Genomic DNA, 21,799 nt, shown 5'->3' on the forward strand with positions numbered 1-21,799 from the left:
AAAAAATAAATAAAAAATCTTACCACCCCACAGTTATATGTAACATTTATATGAGTAATATTCTTAGTAAATCACCTGCCAGACACCCATGAAAAACACACACACAATGTTAGTAAGATGTAAAACTTCATTTCACAGGCTCACATAACAAATTATAGAGTCGTGTTGCATGAAAACAAGGGCTGTGTTGTATTCACTGCATCATACAAAAACATTTAATGAATAGAAATACATCAGGGAAGAAGTTTAATGCAGTATAACGTTCTGAGGAAATTGCAATGAATACATGTTCATTATTCCCATTTAAAACAGGAGCAGCAAGATCCAGACGATTGTGAAACATGATCATATTATTTTCTTTTAAGGATTGCCAAATTCTTGGAGTTGAGCTGAACATGTCCTGGTTTATTAAAGTAACAAAGTGAAGGCAGTGCTGTGATATCACGGAAAGGTCCATCTAGTGCCTCAGAAACCCGAGCAGACAGACTGCAGACAGTAACATCCTGCAGGGGACCAGCATCAGTCCTGTGTTTCCAGCTGAGGAAAGAAATTCCAAGTGATCAAGAGTAAAACACTCAATAATAATAATAATGTAAATGTTTGCTATCACAGAGTGCAGGCTTACTTGGAGTACACGCATTCGATTCTTTGAAAACACCCATCTTGTCACTTGTCTGAACTGATTTCAGTTTTTCTTGGCCCACCTCACCTGGAAAACAAGTTAAAATAACATCCATTAAACGTTTGGTCATTTCTAACTTTAGTCATTTTTAGTAATTTTAACCTATTAACTTGGATTAGTTTATGACTTTTTTATTTTCATATTTGAAAAATTACATATTGTTATTTTTTTTGTATTATCGAAGAAATGTTATGTTTAAAATATGGAAATGATACATGTTACTAATTTGAATAAATTAAAAAAAAAAAAAAAAAATGCAAAAAGTTGTTTCAACTTAAAATATTTTGTTACCCCGCTGACTTAAAATTTTTAGTTTAGTCGACTTGAAATTTTAAGATACTCAATGTTAATTTAAGGGACAACTGGAATATTTTAGTTGACTAAAATAGTCAAATTATTTTAAGATGACAATTATTATTATTTTTTTTTACAGTGATTACAGCAGTTAGCTACAGCCCCCAAATTCAGCATTCAAGGAGTGCAAATATTTGCCCCAAACACAATGAAATATTTTACTTTTGTGAAACTTTGCTTGTTTTACTCTGGTTTTGTCTGCGTGCTGCTTGATGACACACAGTATTTCATAAATAAGCTTCTTTTCAAGAGCTGATAAAAATGTAACTTTAATGCAATGTGAGTCGCTTTGGATAAAAGCGTCTGCTAAATGCATAAATGTAAATGTTTTCACTGTAAAAAGTGATAAGTTGACTTAACTAAAAAAAAAAAAAACGAGGAAACCTGTTGCCTTAAAATGATTAAGTAATTAATAATAAAAAGGTATAAGTTAAGTGAATTGTCAATTAACTTAAAAAAAAGAAAAAAAAGTTAGAAACACTTTTTACAGTGTAAGAGTCAAAGGTTCAGATAAATACTATTAACAGAAAAAACAAACAAACAAACAAAAATTGAATAAAATGTTTCATAAATCAATCATAAGAAATATGAACAAACCCCTCAGTAAAAAACTTAGGAATATAGACATAATAAGTCTGGTGTATCTAATTGCTACTGAAGTGGAGGAAAGGGAATCGAGAAAACAGACTTTAAGGATATGTATTAAAATTAATAGATAAAGTGCAATAAAATAATAGCATGTTTTCTTTACACTAGTCTGAAAAAAACTTTATGAAAAGTCAAATAGCCCAAAATCTCAAATTGTGGATGAAAAAATACAATCCAATGAAATCAGTATTAAAAAAAAGATCTTTCCACTGCAGAAGACACAGTAGCAGCTGAAGTGGCGTTTAGATGTATTTACATACACGGTTTAATGAAGTTGAAATGTAGCATAATTGCATTTACAATGCAAAATTATAACAGCAAATAAGATTACGAGTTTGGTGTTTTAAATCAGTTTTTTTAAAATATACAAATATGAAATGTTGGAAAAAAAAAAATGCAAAGATAAGCTACTTTTAAATCTAAAAGTAAACCACCAGTAGGTGGCAGCAAGTGACTGTCTTAATGAGTGAGTCATTGGCCCTGTCCCAAATGGCACCCTAAACCTGCTGCAGAGCTCGCCCCAGTGCGGGCTCAGCAGAAGTGTGGATCTAGGGCATATAGCGGCTGCAAAGGGTGCGCTCGCCCTTCTAAACACTAAAATGACGAATGAGACTTAATGGACATGCGTCCGCGGCGGCCTTTGCACTTGCGGCCATAAGACCGCAAGTGCACATGAAGTGTTCCATTTGGGACAGGGCTATTGAGGCATTTATTCAAACGATTTGTTCAGACAGCTGATTCATTCAAGAAAGAGGCAAGTGCCTGTCTTAATGAATGGACCACTGAACCATTGACTCAAATGAGTAGTTCAAAAGCGCTGAATCTTTCCATGACAAAACACCGCTCTTTGTTGATCAGAGACTGTTTTGCTGCGATATTTGTTTGGAACTATTTCCGTTAACTAAATCGAGCAAAATAATTAACACTGACAATATTGTACTGTATATCAAATCAATTTAAAATTTTGCAGTCGTGGTTTTCAGGGAAAACGGCACTCTCTTAGTTGTGTCATGTTATTAATATAAAAACGACCTTTTTACCACAGTATGTTTCTTGTGTGTGAATTTGTTTTGATTTCTCAAAGAGATTGTTTAATATACAGACAGGCTGCATGAGCCTCAACTGGCGCAAAATCAGAATCATTCTCGCCGAAATTTCAATGCTTCCCTAATTAGAGGTTTTAATCAAATTAGTGTCCGTTCAGGCAAGAACATTCTCTTTCACTTGCTCATACAAAAAATCCACTTGTTCCATACAAGCATTAACGTCAAGCTCTGTTACCGTACATAAAATTCAGCCTGCCGAAGTGGCTAGTGGGAGTGACCGTGTTACCCGCCACTGCTGAAAGTCACCCGCATTTGCCGGGTGTTCATGTCAAGCCCTGAATGTTTCTGTTGTTTCCTCAGTTGTCCTGTGGTATAGACCTCAATCATATACCACTCTCCTGTTTCATGATGTTGCGCAAGATCACAGGGTCTCTACGCTCCACCCGCGTATCAGGTTACCGTGCAATTTTCCTTTTTTGTGTCTTTTGAAAGGACAGGATTGTTCATTGTTTTGACAGACAAAGCATACCAAGTCAGTTCAGGAGAGGAGAGCAACAATCAAACAACTTGAAAATATATGAAGAGACACACTCTCTTCTGCCAGCTCTTGTACTGGAATATGTGTATAATATTAATATATTATATATTAGAATTATTAACATTTTAAATGTTCATATTGATAATAATAACACTACAGTATATCCATAATATGGATAATGTCAGGGTTAAGTGGGGCAAACACTGTGCGATTTAAGCAATGTTTTTGTTAAAGACCAACTCTCACTGTACAAATAAATCGCATGCGATGTAAAAAGCTCAGGATTTATCTGCTCACACCGATCGTCGAGCTGCTGCAACTTGACTGCTCACACTATACTTAATTCGGTAGTACTTTGAGTTGGTTTGGCTCTTTCATTCATGGTTTGAGTTATCCTGTTAGTTTGCACTGTTTCTAGATCAATGCTATAGACACTTTAAACTCTGAGCCATTGAATAATTTTGAGAATGATTACACAAAACCTGTTTTGTCACTCAGCACTGTGTTGCTAATGTCTGTGGTTCTACCCAGCCCTGAATGTCCTTTGTCCCCACTATTTCCACCCAGCTCTGAATCTCCTGTGTTCCCAGAGGGTTGGCCCAGTCCTGTACCTCCTTGTGTTTCACCCAGAACCAAATCTGTGTTGGCTCCCTCCCACTCCCACCTCCTTTGCCTGTCATGTGTCACCCTGAGAAGATAATTCTGTGTTCCATGTGGATTTTAAGACTGTCTGGTGTGTTAATGTTGAGCCTGTTCTTCCACAGCCAGATCGTTAGCCCTGCCAGCACTGCCTTTCCTCAGTCCTTCGTCTCCTCTGGTCACCATTAAGTCACCTCGGCCTGAGCTGTCATCAATCTAGGCCTGAAATGGTGACCCATTAGTTCCACTTTGGACCTCCATTCCTGTCACTCCTCCTAAGCCTGCTGACCAGTCGGTTCCACTGTGGCTCTTCCCTCCCTCGGCTCCAGCTGGGATCATCGTCCCCTCGGCTCCACAGGGCTTCCTTGTCCGTCTGGCTCCACCTTGGTTAGTTGCTGATCTGCCTGTGCCGCAGACTTCCAGTCATTCACCTGCTCTTTGTCCACCCTCTTCTTCAGCTCAGTTGGCTCCTCCTTACCTCCAGTTCCACATTGGATCTTGGGTGCTCCACTTCCGCCTCACCAGTCCTCCGGTGCCTAGGCTCCACCTTGGCCGCTAGTCACCTAGGGTCTGCCCTGTCATCGCCTAGTCCCTGCAGTCGCTCGGCTCTACCTGGGTCTCCACTTTGGGCAGCTCCATTTCGTTCCAGAGTCCCCCTGGTATCACCTGCTAAGGCTAAACCCATAGCCACTCTCTTCCACATCTCTGTCATGTGCCTGCATTCTGGCACTTCTGCTGGGGATTCCAAAGTGGCTCCTCCTGTCGTCATCACCACCCTGGTTTCTGCCTCTGTCATTTCCTTCCCTCCTCCATCCTGGGTTGTCCCATCTGCCAGTTCTGCATCACCCTCCTAAGCGGCCACCCACAGGGGTAACAGGGGTTGTGTGTAATGGTAGGGTTACGTTCTGTGTTTCTGTAGTACTTTCAGTTGTTTGTCTCTGTCATTCATGGTTTGAGTTATCCTTTTAGTTTGCACTGTTTCAAGATCAGTCTCCTTTGTCTGTATTTACCAGTTACCATGGTTACTCATTGGTTCATTTAGTCACACCTGTCTAGTTTTACCCCTCATTAGTTTGTGTATATCTACCCCTCAGTTTATGCTTCAGTTTGTGCATTATTGTCATTGGTAGTGAGGTTGTTTGTTGTCTGTTCATGTTACCTAAGACTTGCTGAGTTACCTGTGAGTTCTTTATTTTTAGTTCAGTTGCAAATAAAAATTTCTGCACCTAGATCCTGTCTAATTATAATATAATTTGTTTATATTATTTATACATTTTACAGCTGTTAATAATGAATAAATTATATTTGATTTAATTACACAATATTTGTCTATATTTACATATAGAATATTTATATATTTATAGAATAGCATATTGTATAACCATTTTTCATTTATTTTATTTCCATACAATTAAACATTGAGCTCTTTTTAATTGTTGGTCTATGCATACATGTGTCAGATGAGCATCTCAATGTTTTATTTATTTTATTTTTTTCCCAGTATCTCACGATATGGGCGTAAAGATTTTAAGAAGATTTGTGAAGATGAAAGCGATTCCTTAAAGTTGCACTAATTCTGTGCTATTCTGTGTTACCTGATACCAGATAATTGACCTGCTGGCATTTCCCATCAGACCCTTGTGAAGGAGAACCAGGTAAGATAGAAACTCTGGATATGTGGACGTTCAACACATCTGCCACTCTCTTCCGGAAATCATACCTGTACACAACAGTAAATGTGTCATAATAAAACATGTATTGCTTATGCAATTTTTTTTATATATATATAATGTAATAAGTGACCTGTCATTTATTTTTTTTATGCTTAAATGATTAAGAAAACACATCATAGCATGTACTAAAAACCGTTACAGTAAGGTGTAGCATTGTGTGTTACATGAAACCAGGAGTCATCTGAATTATTATAGTCATTTCCCATCCATTATTTTTTCCAGTTTTGTTTGGCTTTGTGAAATTTAGCCAACAAGGTTTTAAACATAAAACATTCAGATATGTTACATAAAAGACATTGATATAAATATTAATTTAAGTTATGAAACATCATGACATTGGCAATGTCATAATATGTATATTATTGGACATTTTATTAAGTTATTTCATGTAATAAAAACATACAGTTGTCACCTTAAGGATCTACTTCTATTTAATCTAATATTAAAAAAAGGCATTTTTTAGTTGTTAGGTTGATACAGATAATAATTCTGAATATTTCAACCAGTTAAAAGCATGAACATGCATGGATTGAAGAATATACCTGCTGAAGGAAGTGATTTTGGGGAAGATCTGCGTGGCAGAGGGAGATTCTGGGAGAATATCTGCACATGCGGTTGTGGCGTTATTGAGCCTGAGAACTAATGACCTCTGGATAACTGCGGGTAAAACATTCAGACCATTTCTATGTATAAGATCTATGCCAATGCATGAAAATATCATATCTGCATAAGTGTTAAAGTTATTCATATCTGCTACCTGTGAAGTCTCCGGCCAGTTGCAACAGAATGTCATTGTACAGCTGCCTCTTGGTGAGACTTATGGATCCATGTCTGCCCTTCAGATCTCCAACCAAACAGGACAGAGACCTGACTCGAGAACAGCTGTTCATCTGACAGAGAATGATTTCTGTCTTAATTATTTTGCATATTTGTACTTGATGTACAGGTATTTGATGAGAAAATAGGCCTCACTCACATTTGTCGTGTTGAATGGATTAAATATTTCTTCTTCACTAGGACATGTGCCATTTGATCCCACTGGCTTATTTGCGATGTACCAGGAAGCCTCTGCAAGCTAGAAACCAATAGCAAAATTCCTCATATTCAATAAAATGAAATATAATTGTGATATCTAACATGACTAATAAAAAAGCTGATAAAATAACTTACATTTGATGATTGTGATGCCAGCACATCCACTTCCAAAATAGCATCACCATAGCTGCCATCTGGAAAGGTTAGCTGGGACTAAAGACATGTACAGTGTATCATTTAGCATTCATTTAAAATTTAAAACTTCCCTGGCTCAAATTTTTGATTTGGCATTTTTACCATTTTGATCCCCCTCCACAAAATAGTGTATTACTTACTAAATATTCATCAGTGGCATTTAATATTTTGGCTTTCATCACTATACATGATATACAAAAATATTAGCAAAATCAAAAATTTAAGCCAAGGACCTCTGGTTGAGTTGACACAGAATGACCCATTTAATATTTGTTTATATATTATAATAGCAATATAAAATGCAAACATTATAAAGTACTGTATAAACAATATTTTAGGACTGGGTGGAGGTAAAAAAAATAAAAATAAAGACAGATGCTTAAATGCACCAGATGCTCTGGACAAAATGTATTATAAATATAAAATTATTACTCATTACTGTAAATCATGTGTATCATTCTTCTACATGCAACACCAAGACCACAAGCTGCTGGTTTGCTGTGCAGCATGTGACAGATCCATCTGCCTGCATACCGTCCCAGCAGGACAAGAGCTGTACCCCTCCACAACCACAGCCTCACCCAGTTACCCATCTCCCCTCTCCACCCCATCCTCCTCCATCCAGCATTATTAGCAGCGTCATCTTTTTGTGGCAGATTTAAAGTGACGGTAGATTTAAACCATTTTAATGTGGGAGAGAGTAGAGATGAGGGAGATACTTATTTTTCACAATTCCCTCTGTAATTTAGCTGCCATAGGAACAGTGAAAACAATTCAAAACAGGCAATTCAAGCCATTTAGGAACATGGTCCTGGCAACCAACCAGCAAAACCAAAAGAGTTTTGAACAGACAAGAACCATCTATAAACATCTGCTTATACAATGTATTTGTCTTTTTACCATTGTCACTGTCCCAGTTACAGCACTACTGAACATGGCCTTAGCGATCACCCAGTTTCCATCTGGGGAGTCTTCTGCTGAAATATCTGCACACCGCATTCTGTAAATAGTGAAAGAAACCATTTTAAGTTGATAATGTTCAAGTAAGTTTTGAAATTTTCTTTCCACATTCCTGGGTGAGTCAAAGAAATCTTGTTTATTACTTGTATAAATAAACACTGAATGATGTGTGTAGATTAATACACTGTGTGAATCTTCCCACACATGGTTTTCATGACAGTTTGGTTTTTAGGTATTTCAGATATCTGACAACGTAATTATGCTAAAAAGCTGTATAGAACAATTGTATGAGGTCTCTTCCGGATTACTCAATTTTGCCTTTGGGGAAAATAAATATTAAAAATTATCTTTTTTGTCAGTTAAATGTGGCTAATTTTGCAGACTGCCAAAGAAGAGCTGGGGAAATGAGACAAAATGCAGAATTGGGAATCAATTGTTTCAAGACCTGCACCTGCGGTTGTTTTCCTGTCTAGCCTATGATTCTGCTTCTAACAGAAGAGAAGCAAACTAATATCTTATACTTATCTTCAAAGGTCAAAATACTGTGCCTGGTGAATGTTTGAGGATATACGATTCGTAACTAACCTTGAGCCGTTAGTGTAATGTATGACCAGAGACCGGCCAATTATGCTGTTCGGTCCTGAAAGTGGCATATTTCCATCCGTGTACTGATTCTGAAAGTTGTTCTGGCTGGTCAGGCCTCCAAACTTCCCACTGATGTCTCCAATCTCATACTGGTCAACTGTGCCATTCCCTGGAGCTGGAGATGAGGCTGCGTTCACAGAAAACGGGTTGAAGTGTCCCATGATGTTAGTGTCTGAGCAAGGTTCCTGTGTGCTTTTGATTGGAAGAACATGGATGTGGTAGCCACTGGCTCTCGCATTAAGACCAGTAAAGGAGATATTTAGGATTGTTGGTCCTTGAGGAGAGACTTGGGAGAATCGGACTTGACCTTCAGATGTTCCAGGTCCAAGCCAAGAATCTGAGCGAGCGGAGGGAAAACGGTACAAGGTGAGGTTAGCACAAGCGATCCGTGGACCTGTTTGGTTTGGACCATGTATCACCACAGAACGTCCAATCATTCCAGACATCCAAGAAGTGGTGTCAGTAAAAAAGTTCTTGGTTGCTACCGTTCCCATTTCAGACTGCAGGTCAGCAGTTTTGTGCTTGCCAGAGATATCCCCAACTTCACAAGCAAAAGGGCTGTCGGGAGCACAGTTTACAGCATATGCACTCACTGTGATGTCTATGTTGTATGGGTTCCAGTGTCCTCCAGTGGACAGACAACATCCCTTGTCATTGTCAGTCTCTGTGCTGATGGGATAGTTGTGGACGTGCCAGTTGTGATTCACCGTAGAAGGTGCAGAAAGTTGTCCGTAGGATACATCCATGAATACGGAGACATCAGAATATGGGTCACTATTGAGTTGGGTGAACACGACCGTTCCCACAACCAGACCACGAAAGGCAGCCTTGGCGACAGTCACTTCGCCAGGGTAGCCAATACTTGCACAGGCAAATCTGGTTGAGTTGGGCATGTGTATCACCACAGAGCGACCCACAATGCTGTTCCGCCCAAACAGGGGTAGGTTCCAGTCCGTGAAAGTGGCATGAAAGTTACTCATATTCTCCAGAGATCCATGCCTGGCGCTCAGATCTCCGACCTCAAAGAGATCATGAGTGGAGCCTCTCGGTGGTGGATATGCTGGTGCCTGAGTATTCACATTAAATGGGTTCCAGTGACCCCCAAGGTTGTTGTTACTGCAGCTGCTATCTGATGGAGAACTCATTTGGGGAAGGGGAAAGTGATGAACGTGGTATGGGCCAACTCTTCTGTCCAGGTTTTTCAGGTTAACAGTGATGGTAGTGAGATCAAACGGAGATGGTTGATGGAAGGAGAAGTAGCCTTTAATCCCTTGCATGTTCACAACAGCACTAACTACCTTCATTGCAACACTTCGGATCTCTGCACACATGTAGCTTGAGGTCAAGTCGAGAACGGCGAAGCGGACATTAGAATTGAGAGTGGATATTTCCAATCGAGATTTAACAGGTTCCAGAGGTGATCCCACATTGATAACACCCAACTTTGTAAGACTCTTGGGATCCAGACTACTGAGAAGTGCATTGCAGCTGGTGGCAGAGCTTTGTGATGCTAAAATTGTGACATTTGAAAAAGTCCTGGTCTGATTGACATTTCTTAGATCTGAGAGAACCCTTGCCCCTGCTTCTCCCATCGCTTGCCGGATGTAGACGTTTCCAGCCACGGGACTGAAAAACCGTGCCCTCCATGTTCTTACCTGGGACTCCGAAGTAAGTCCGGCACAAATCCTTGTACCATTACATGTATCCACCAGCACCGAGAGGGCATCCAGACTAATGTGCTGTTCAAACAGAGTGGACACATTCACAGCAGCCTGAGGCTGATCTACAGAAAATGTGAACACACTGTCTCCTATGTGTGACTTTTGACAAGGCGAAGCAAAATGGCCGTACATAACTGGGAATGTAGTGAGGGAGATATTGAATCGACATGTGCCAGTTCCTGTGAGATTAACTGTGGACTTGTGCTCTGTGGAGTCAAAGAGGATCCAACCAGTGACTCCCATCATATTGAAGTCAGCCCGATACTGCACACAAGAGGCAAAACCTGAATAGAGTCAACAGAATAGCGGACAGTGAACACAGCTGCAAAGATCATCGGTGCCCCTCTCCCCTCCATCCTGGACATCTTCCTTACACGATGCTCCAGCAAAACCAACAGCATCGTGAAGGACTCCACCCATCCCTCCCACAGTCTCTTCCAGCTCCTACCATCAGGAAGACGGTACCGGAGCATCAGAGCCCGCTCCGCCAGACTGCTCAACAGCTTTTTCCCCCAGGCTGTGAGAGCCCTGAACTCAAACCACCCCACCCCCCTCTGAAACCCCATGCAAACCCCTACCTCCTGAACATGGACCACCCTCCACCCCAAACCTTACCACACCAAAGAAAAAACTGTATGGAACTTAAATTTTATTTTTTTTTTGTGCAATTCGAAGTGTGCTACACACAGGTGAGTGGGCCTGTACAAACCACCTGTAGTAATACACTCTCCTCTATGTGCACTATGGACACTTTACACTATGGACACTCTCCTCTATGTGCACTATGGACACTTTACACAATGGACACTTACACTTTACACTATGTGCACTATGGACACTTACACACACTGCTGCGTGTGCACAATCTCACAAAAGACTCAGTAATATATGTATGTTTACATGCTCATGCACTACAAATCATCCTGCACTGTTCCCCAACCAGCTGCTGACTCAATGTCTCTCTTTGCACATGTACAGTACTTGTGAAGCATTCGTATAGTTTGTATTTTTTATCTTCTATTTTTTTAGTTTGTATAGGGTAATATTTATGTGAAGCATTCGTATAGTTGTATTTTTTATCCTTTATTCTTTTAGTTTGTATAGGGTAAATACTTATAGTATACTTATAGTTAAATCTGTCAGTAGGTTAGTAGTGTATAGGTTTATAGTGTTTTTTACTTCATTGTTGTATGTCTGTATTTATGTAGCACCGTGGTCCTGCGAGACATGACATTTCGTTCCACTATATGTCCCCACATGTAGCGGAATGACAATAAAGCTCAACTTGAACTTGGACTTGAATAAACTAAATGTCATAGGATAGGTATTAGTGTGAACATTGTCATTCATTTCAGGAAGTCTACAAACTATTTCAAGCATTTAATTTTAGCAGGTCACATGCAGATATAGCAGTTCAGATGCTGTCTTCTGTATCATTGAAATATTCATAGTATATTCTAAGAAGTTGAGTCATATTTCCAGTGTAAGATTGGACATTATTATTCATGTCAGCACCTCTTCTGTTATGTCTATACTTGTCAGACACCAATAATGCTGATTAAAGGACATTAGTGTCAGCTTTAGATGCGCTCAGATGACGGGTGGTTTCAGGTGTCAGTGTGTCACCTGCAAACATGACATTTCTAAGAGATTCCCTAAGAAGAACATTGACGATTGTCCCGTTGAATTCAGGGAATTGTGAGGTGCGATACATAAACAAATAATGTCACAATTGAGCTGAGTCACACTGAGCAAGAGTGCCAGTGGCAGGTAACTTTATTCAAAACTCCCAATCATAAAACATATCAAAGTCATGGAAGCATGATTTTACTTTTCCACCACTTTCCTTGAGTAACAGGTACGAATTTTTTTTTAAACTCATACAGCTTAACGTTTGGACACAATTTAACTAAGTTAACTTAAAGAAATGGGGCTTAAAATTAACAAGATTTCAATACTTTAACATGGAGTAAAAACTTATAATGAAAATTTTCTCACATACATTGACCTTGACGTTTGTTTATAGTATCTGTTATGCATTAAGCATTACGTTATACCTAATGAAACACTAGGTACCCCATACATATACTAAGTATCACTAGATCCCTGAATAATTTAACCATTGTTAAGCAATTGCAGACTGTCACATATATGCTATCTAAGAATGTATAATCTTCAAACAGTATCCAATAGAAAAGTGCAAAATGTCTTAAAGTGACACAGTATAATGCAAATTCATAAACTTTTCCCTTTACTTGGCAATAGTTTTCCAGAAACTCAAACTTGATAGACCAAAGGTTTTGGAAATGCAGTGTTGGGATACAAATCACAGTTTTTCTGAAGAAAAAAATAATAAAAACAACTTACCCCACAGGATGAACAGGCTCAAGGCTCTTGGTAGCAACATGTTGACAGCTGTTGCTTGTGTGTGTGTGTGTTTGCAAGCAAGAGGTAGAAAGTGATATAGACAGTTGTATGAGTGGTTTCACAAGGGAAGCCCCTATGTGTGTGCCTGTAACCCTCTTTACTGGAGCACGTCTATACTGATGTGTGCTAGTCAGTGTGCATGTGTGTGTATGAGTGAATTCCTTGCTGTCTCAGTGTCTGGCTGGTTTGAATGAGACTCTGGCTTGTCGCTTCTGTAGTCTCAAAGGAGGGCAGCGGAGGGAGTGGCTTCCCAGCATCCTGTGTTCACGCTTTTCTTGACATAGGCACATAACAGCTGATATAATATATATAGCCATGGAAACGTGGTTTAGCAAGTTTTTTTCCTAAACAAGAGATTATGGAATTGATAAATACACGACAGGAAAATAAATACACCTAACATTTTTGGGAGCAGGTATAAATTAAAGGAATATTTGACACAAAAATGAAAATTAGCTTGAAGTTTATTTACCCTCAGGCCATCCAAGTTGGTTTCTTCAGATTTGGAGAAATTTAGCATTACGTCAGTTTCTCACCAATGGACGCTCTGCAGTGAATGGGTGCCGTCAGAATGAGTCTCCAAACAGCTGATAAAAACATCACAATAATTCTGAAATAAATCAACAGGAGTCCATCAATTAACATCTTGTGAAAAGCTGTCTTTAAGAAATAAATCTATCAAGGCATTTTAACTTTAAATCGTCACTTCTGGCCAAAATATGAGTCCATAATCCATAATAACATTTCCTCCAGTAAAAAAGCCCATCTCCTCTCACATTAAAATCCACCCACATATTTTTTTCCATTTTGATGTTAAAAATTCCTTATGGATTTCTTCATTACAAACACACAACTTTTCACTTCACAATTTTTTGATGACTTGTGAATTGTTGTGATTTTTTTACAGTTTCAACAAATTTCTGAGTGAACTATCCTATTAAGGACCAAATTTAGCAATTACACTCTCTTTGGTATTTTTTCTAATACCAAAGTATTAATGTTTCTTGCTGTTGTACTGTTTGATTTTTCCTCAGTGTTGCAAATGCAAAATATTTCCTTGATAATTTTTTCTCCTTGCTAAATTTAGGATCAGAGTATTTTGCCCCAAGCTGTTTCAAGAAGCTCTTGAGGTTCTTCAACCGGTGCTATTTTAATGACTGTAGGAGGAGATGTGATGTAGACAAGAGTTCACTCAAAGACACAGACTCAACAGTCTGGACAACATTATTTCTAATGATAGTGTAAGTAGAAGAAACATTGTGTGTGTGATTTTAAACATGAAGAAATGAATAAAAAAAAAAGTATTAGATGAAAAATTGAATTGACTAAACATATGATCCACAGAAGCTGCTATACAAATCTGTTGTTCCCCATTGATAAATCTCCACTTTCACATCATTATTAAAATGAGAGCAGCTATTTTTTATCATATGTCTGCGTAGAATTAGGGGGGGGGGGGGGGGGGGGGGACGCTAGGGACGTGTCCCTACCCAGCCACTACCAAACTGTCCCTAGCAATAATTTTGATCAAACAATTAAATATATGTATATGTTTTTGTCATTTCAGATTTATCTGAAATGTCATATCATTGATATTACCTAACAAGTTAAAGTAAATGCGTTAGAAAACTGCACGCTTTCAAGGACGTGCATTTAATCCATGTGCAGAATGTAGTCACACACCGGACGAGAAGCGCAGCAGCATTTAGAGCAACTCACAGGTTTTGCACCCAATTTAAGAAAGCATTCCAAAACAGTTAATATAAAAGCCCATTTCAGGAATGAACAAAGTTAATTGCATCGATGAGTTTGAAGTATGGTGTTTGTTTGACAAAACAGAGCAAACAATTAGCTCCCTATATAAAGCATACAGACAGAAAGACAAATGTTGTGCGTATATACACAATCATTCAGCCTAGGATAAAGTCATGAACATCAACAATAATTCGGGACAAATATAATGTGAATTCTTGGTAAACTATGGAAGTGGCACTCTGTGGTGCAGCAGGATTTGGAACATGAGTCCTGAGTCGGACAGTCTTTAACTTTAAATTAATGATTTTCAACTGAATGTACAAATCAAACTATTAGCTGAAATATCCACAAAATAAAAAACAACCCTGATATAAGAGCGTGCAGTTTATCTGTCAATCAGATGCACACGAGTTTCGTTACTACAGCAACAGCAGAGTATTCTTTCAGAATCATCCTGGGTCCAATTCGATTAATATTAATGTAAATGTAATTATTGTCTGTTAAACATTATATATATATATATATATATATATAAAAACCCTGTAAACTATATGAATTATCGTCAACAATAAAAAAAGAAGTTAGCTCAACATCAGTTTCAGTGGCGTAGATGGAAAGGCGCATGCTTTTTGACGCGATCGACCCGAGTTCGAGCCCACCTTTTGCCAAACATTTTTTTCTCCCTTTTCAAATCTCATATCGCATCAGAAAGGCATTTATTTTCAATACAAAATTAAGGAAATAATCAAAAAGTTGAAAATAAAGTATCTGGTAGGGTTAGGGTAGGTGTAGGGAGGGCTTTATTGTCCCAATAAGGTGGCATCCATTTAATAAATTTGAATTAAAATGTTAATTTACACTCAATACATTATTATTGCGTACTGTTTTATAATGTACTACAATACTGAGGTGCAGATAATTGCCACTATTTGCAATAAGTAGTATCAATAGCAGAAAATCTGGCTATTTTAACATAGTGTAAATAGAATCTATAGCTATTTGCACTTAGTGTAAATAGCATATCGTTAAAAAATACTGCTATTTACACTGAGTGCAAATAGCCGCTGCCATATTGTATTGTTCAATGCAGCAGTATTTTGTTGGTTATATACATACATGTGTGTTTACATCAGAAACTGTTCACAGCATTCCTTACTCTCACATGCCATTATATTAACTTCACAAGTTCGCCTTCCCACCCAGTCCTTATGGTTAACGGTAAATAAACTTGGCTTGCTGTCCTCAATGGAGGCTCAAACACATGGCTCTGCCTGAGTGCCGGGTTCAACCCTCCCATTGCGATTGAACATAGAGGGAGAATAACAGAAATAACGGCAGAGATGGGGAGGTGGAGGGATGCCAGAAGAATTGTCATTGGGACGGTGCAATGACTGCTGCTTATTTCGGCTTATAATGATTATTTACAGGACTGAATGATTAGGTTCCTCCCAAACCTATGTTTGGAATTTAATTTTATATTCTTCTCTGGGAGGCTGACATTGTTTATCTTGAGAAAGATTTAAGCTTCAGGAAACAAATTTGCTAAAAGTTGATTCTACAACAGTGTCAGAGGATCAGACAAGTTGTCAAAAGGTCACTGTCACTAATAGAAGTTTTTCCACTTATATAAATCACTGATTCACTAATTTACTAATTTTACTGAAAAAAACAGCAAGTTGATATGATAACAGAAAGAACAGAATAGTAAATATATTTCAAAATCTAGTTTCTTCACTGTAGACATAACTCGAAAATTATTAACCAGAAAAGCATATTTTATTGGAAAATGAACAGTTACATTATTATCAATATGTATTATTATTATTATTATTTACACAGTCACACTTAATTGCACAGTTCACTATAACAATGTTGCTGAGAAATAAATTCTATGAATGTTATCAGTGAAAAAGAGCTGACATGATATTTTGGATATTTGCTGTAAATCATCTCTCTGCAGCTCAGCAGTTCCTCTGCTGCCCTCTCTAGGTCATTAATCAAAGTTCATTGTAGAGAAAATATCAACATAACTGCAATTTTTTTTTTTACATGTGTTAATGTGTTTTTAATGAAGGATTGTGGATTATCCGGCTTTTTTGCTATTATTGTTTTTGTTATTTATTTGGATTAATGGCATGAAAAGCTAACAAATTCAGTTTAACAATTCAGTTAATTAGATTTATGGTCATAAATATTCATGACCACCTGGGGTCGTTGTTTTTTAGACTATACAAACACAACACTCAATAAAGGTCATCTGGGAATCAACAACAGGAAACCAATGCAACAGAAACGGTGTCTTGAAAAATATGTTGTACTGACCATAATCAGTTAATCAAGCTATTTATCAAGGGTGAAGGTGTTTGACATACGTTACACTTGGCTAGTGCTAAATATGCACTAAATGTGAAGTTTTAAAAAGAAAAATAAATGCTGCACTTTTTGAGGTTAAGTCAACTGTGAGAAATTAGATACATAAATGTATAAAGGTACTGAAAAAAAACTCTGCACTCAGTTTAAGGTTAAACCTAAAAACCTTTTAAACCTTTTAAAAAGTGAGTGACCCTTTTTGTCATTGGCTATGCCAAGGCCAATGGAACATCTTTACGGTTTTGGTTTAGCACTCCAGTTTAACCACATCATTGTGCTGTATGTGTTACATTGTCTGGCATGACTCACTTCCAAAGAACTACCTTAGACTTTTTTTTTTTTTTTTTTAATTAGTTTATTTATTATGCATTTCAAAAGAATCTGACAAATGCTGTCATAAGCATTGACAGCATTGAAAATAATTTTACTAAAATAACAAATAATGTGCACATTCTCCATTCTAAATATTTCCTTCCACAGTTTACAGAGAAAACAAAGTATGGTAGAAAAATACTTAAGTTTACGTTACTTAAGTTAGTTTCAACCAACATTTTGTTAAAGATACAGATATAAAAATGTTTTATATTTTTTTTAATTGAGAAAAAATAAACAAAAAATTATATATATATATATATATATATATATATATATATATAAATTGGTTTGATGGGCAGGGGTTTGACAAAAATGTTTGATGCCACAGACCCCCAAATATAACTATTCTGAATCCTTATAGCAGCTCTACATTTAACATTTAGACAATCTAACATTTAGACATTCATACAGCATTTAAAAATAAAAATAGCAGAAAAATGTAATAAAATATTTTCAGTTTATATTTTTATATTTTTTATATTGTCAGTAAAATATATGTGATTAATCTCATTTTCAGCTGGTTTTCAGAAAGCAGGATACAACAGTAATACTATTTGGACTTGTGTTTCTTTATTCATTTTTACTGTTTTTTAACTCTGAACTTTCCCATGGACACCAGTTTGAAAACCCCTCATTTAAAGAATGTTAGGCGCCTAAACAGTTTGTAGTTATAAGTTTCAGAGTTGAATGAACATCAAGAAAAAGTGTGCAAAATAAGTGTACTCGTGTGTTCATGACTTCCGCAGGTTTAGAGCAGGATAGCTGTTTTTGACTTGGCTGGAACGATTTTTACGAAGCTTGGAAAAATCCACTGTGGTGTACTGAAAGATCAATATTAGCATTTTCAGCTACAGTTTAACAAAAACGAACCAAAATTAAGTGTTATAGAATGCTATTGTTGGGATAACAAGAATGATGAATAATAATCAAGACAGGAAATGTCATATAATGACCTGTAATTCATCTGGGTCTTGATTTTGTTCTATAACTTGCGTCTGACGAAGAGCGATGTTACACTCTCGTGATTGCTCTGCTTGCCTTCTGATTCCAGCAACAACAAAAATTTTTACTAGTCCTAAAAACAAAACAGTGAATTCAGATTTGATATTTACATCTATATAAATGAAGACACATAAAGGACAAAATAATAATCAAATAATCAAAAGCCTAAATAAGGAACTTTTACACAATTAAATTAAGCTGCTAAGCATCATACTAATATTTTTACAGATGGCTGAAAATATCTCACAGATCAGCACAATGACCAGAAGCCCATTCATCAGTTCAGATGTGATGATAATAATCTGATATTGTGTCTGATTCTGATCAGTACAGTCCACTACTGTCTGATTGTGACAGTAGTTGAGCTGCTTTATTTGATCCCAGATCAGTTAATAGATCTGCCACTCCATACTGACAACAGATTAATATGTATAAAAGATAAAAATAAATCAATAAATGTAATAAGTTTAGTCACATTAAACTACTTCATAAAGCACACTTATATTAATATCACATAATAAACTCACAGAGCTGAAGCTGAAGGATCTTCATGTTAAAGGATTGAACAAACTAATGAAGCCTGGTTTCCTCCACACAGCACTGAAGTCTACATGCAGCTTTGAAGCAAAGACAGGAAAAAAAAATTCCCCCACTTCAGTCAAAATCAAGTTTTCCTGTTTTGATTCTAATGTTATTTAAACATTATTTACAAAAGTGTTTTTTTTTTTACAATACACTTCTAACTTTATTTTCACCCACACTATTATAATATACAATATTATGCCATTAAAAAAATTAAAGTAAATGTTCAAAAGAACATTTGAATTGTCGTGATTGTTGTGAACAAGGCCATCTTTAGAATGTTCATCAAGTACGAATATCACCATGAGGACGTTCCGAGAAAGTTGTTCTAAGAACATTTTCTCTCAACACTATAATAATGTGTATCAGATATTAGTTATAAAGTTACAAGAACATTCCCTAAACATTTTGTCCTAATGTTAGTGAAGTCAAATGAAATAAATACAATAAATATGTAGATATAGAGTGTTTAAACCACAGCAGACACAAACATACTGCAATGCTGCTGTTTACATTTGTGGTTAAGGAAATTTTGAGAACTAATATAGACCTGCACATGTGAAGGTACTGGTTTAAGGTTAAACCTCCACTGTAGACAAAGGTGAGAGACTTCATTTGTAATTGGCTGTCAGCTGACCAAGTGACCAACTAGTCACAAACAAGGAAAATACAGAGATTAAGTGTTTTATGTTATACACACAGTATTAATTTGACAACATCACATAGTTTTAGAACAATATTTATGTGCTGTATGTGGTCATGTGGTTGCTTTTTAACAGGAAAACACTGATAGTGTTTTATCTCATTTACAATATCTATTTTATAACATATTGATTTATAGTGATATTTATATATGCTGTGCGCGTTTAAACGATCTGAAACTTTTCTCTCAGACGACATTTCCTCTGACTCGCGGTGCAGAGAGAACAGAGAGAAGACTGAAAGTATGGTTTAGTCTCATTTACATATGCATTTTATGACGTTACATTATTTTATAACTATATTTTTGTGTTGTGCAGTCCTAAACTTTTCTCATATACACTATGAGTGTTCGTTTTGACTCATGATACTGAGAAGACAAAGGTTTTGCTTTTTGGAAAACACCAAAAGTAAGTGATTTACCTCATTCACAATATGTATTTATAACATCATATTGTTTTACAACGACATTTATGTGATTAAACTTTTCTCAGAGAGACAATTATCAACAAGACACCTAAAGTAAGTGTTATACCTCATTTACAAAGCTTTTTGTAACATCATATTGACAAATCAAACCATTGTAAACTAAAATGGTAATAAAAGTCATTGGTTCTTGCATGTCTCGTGAACAAATATCATATCATATCATGAAGCTTGTACATTGAGTTATTTTAATGTGTCGAATTACTGGGTTTGAGTGCTATTTTAGAATATTCATTTGAAATAACTCTTTTCAGTACACTCAAACTCTATATATTGAGTGAGTTATTTTTATTTGTATTTATTTTTAAAGTGATTTTGTCACCTCACAAGATATGACAAGATTTACATAAGCTACTTTTAACACGTTTTTGTGGGTGCTTTTATAAGAATGTGTTTTGTGCTCATCAAAAGTGAGTTATATGTGTTAGGAATGACATTTTTGAGTCATTTATTCCTCTAAAGCCCGAGACACACTGCACGATTGTCGGCTGTCCGGGACGAAAGACTGGCAACATGAAACAATCGTGGTGATTTCCGATTCGCCATGATTGTTTCACGATGCCAATCTTTCATCTGGGACAGCCGAAAGGGGTTGAATGTTGTTACAGATGGTTCATGCTGGAATAACTGAAAAATCAAAAAGAAATGTGTTTGAGTATAAAATCATCAGTACATTGTCAAGTTGGATGAAAAGAGCTCTTGTTATCATTTTTAGGACACAGACATGGGTAAGCCACGTTTCCATATTTAAGATTACTGATTAACTTTTTGATCATTAATATTTGTTATTTGCCTAATAATAATTAGTTCCAAAAATAAACACAAAACCAGTCCTAATTGAATGAAAACAAGCTGACAAAAAGATTGATATCAACAATATTGCATAATAAGATATTTATAAGCCATTTTGTATAAGACTTTTTTTTTTCATTAATCAGAGTTGGTATTGTGGTTTTATCAGACACTTGCACTTGCTATATGAGCGCTTAGTTTTTCTTGTTGTTTAACACACTTGGCCAAAAGCACAGTAGGCACACGTGACACATTTTTTTGTGGGGCAGTCATTTTTGACTGGGAACACCACAAATGTTATAGGGAGTCGAACACAACCTGAGGGTTAATGCCCTTTGAATGGAACATAGACACTCCTTTTAACCTGGAATCATGGTGGAATATCCTGTGAAGTCCACTTCGCAGGACACTTACTGTGGAATAGAACAAACCTCTGAAGCGATAAGAGAAACATACAAAATGTGCAGAGAGGGAGTAGCGAGGACCAGGATTTTGAAAAAATAAAAATAAAATAATGCTGCAATGAAAACCTGGATGTGTTTTTATATAATGGTTGAAAAAAATGTGTTCATAACTTTATTCAGTTCAAATCACTGAATGTGAGGGCAAATTAAGGTTGAATTATCAAACCCAAAATGGTCAATACCGAAAAACCACAAGAGGTGGTTGTTTAGATATTGACATACTTCGGCAGTGATATTCAATTGTTTATTTTAGAGGTCGACTGATATTGGATTTTACCGATGTTATCTAGGTTGAACCACACTGACCGATACCGATTAATCAACCGATAGTTTTCAAAATGGATACTGAATGTAAACTGAAACAGTGCTTTACTATTTAAAAAAAAGAAAAAAAGACAGTGCTGAACCAAACTTTGTAAATAATAAAAATATAAATTATTATATTGATCGGTAAAGTTAGTTCATATTTGTGACCCTGGACCACAAAACCAGTCTTAAGTGTCAATTTTTCGAAAATGAGATATATACATTATATGAAAGCTGAATAAATACGCTTTCCATTGATGTATGGTTTGTTAGGATAGGACAATATTTCTCTAAATATTGAGAAATTCGCCTTTAAAGTTATCCAAATTAAGTTTTTATATATTT

At 36.6% G+C, this 21,799-nt stretch overlaps 1 protein-coding gene across 1 annotated transcript; it reads right to left on the reverse strand.

Annotated features, from left to right (window-relative positions):
• Positions 1-111: 111 nt before the first annotated feature.
• LOC306867542 (uncharacterized protein) lies at positions 112-12,815 on the reverse strand. The gene is made up of 10 exons (XM_079413266.1): positions 12,564-12,815; positions 8,416-10,480; positions 7,771-7,870; positions 6,811-6,888; positions 6,617-6,715; positions 6,398-6,530; positions 6,183-6,297; positions 5,503-5,627; positions 626-709; positions 112-537 (listed from the first exon to the last, which is right to left on the reverse strand). Exons 1-10 carry the CDS (start codon positions 12,601-12,603, stop codon positions 458-460), a joined length of 2,919 nt encoding a protein of 972 aa, XP_079269392.1. The 5' UTR covers positions 12,604-12,815; the 3' UTR covers positions 112-457.
• Positions 12,816-21,799: the final 8,984 nt, after the last annotated feature.

The sequence above is a fragment of the Barbus barbus genome, assembly GCF_936440315.1.
Source record: "Barbus barbus genome assembly, chromosome: 49".
Lineage (NCBI taxonomy): Eukaryota > Metazoa > Chordata > Actinopteri > Cypriniformes > Cyprinidae > Barbus > Barbus barbus.

What these genes read in the sequence shown, in the direction of transcription:
- LOC306867542 (XM_079413266.1), bottom strand. Translation starts at nt 12,603, where the DNA reads ATGTTGCTACCAAGAGCCTTGAGCCTGTTCATCCTGTGGG. An exon ending in CATTACACTAACGGCTCAAG is followed by an intron (nt 7,871 to 8,415) that starts GTTAGTTACGAA and finishes CACTATTTACAG; the next exon opens with AATGCGGTGTGCAGATATTT. An exon ending in GGTCAATTATCTGGTATCAG is followed by an intron (nt 710 to 5,502) that starts GTAACACAGAAT and finishes CTTGTTTTCCAG; the next exon opens with GTGAGGTGGGCCAAGAAAAA.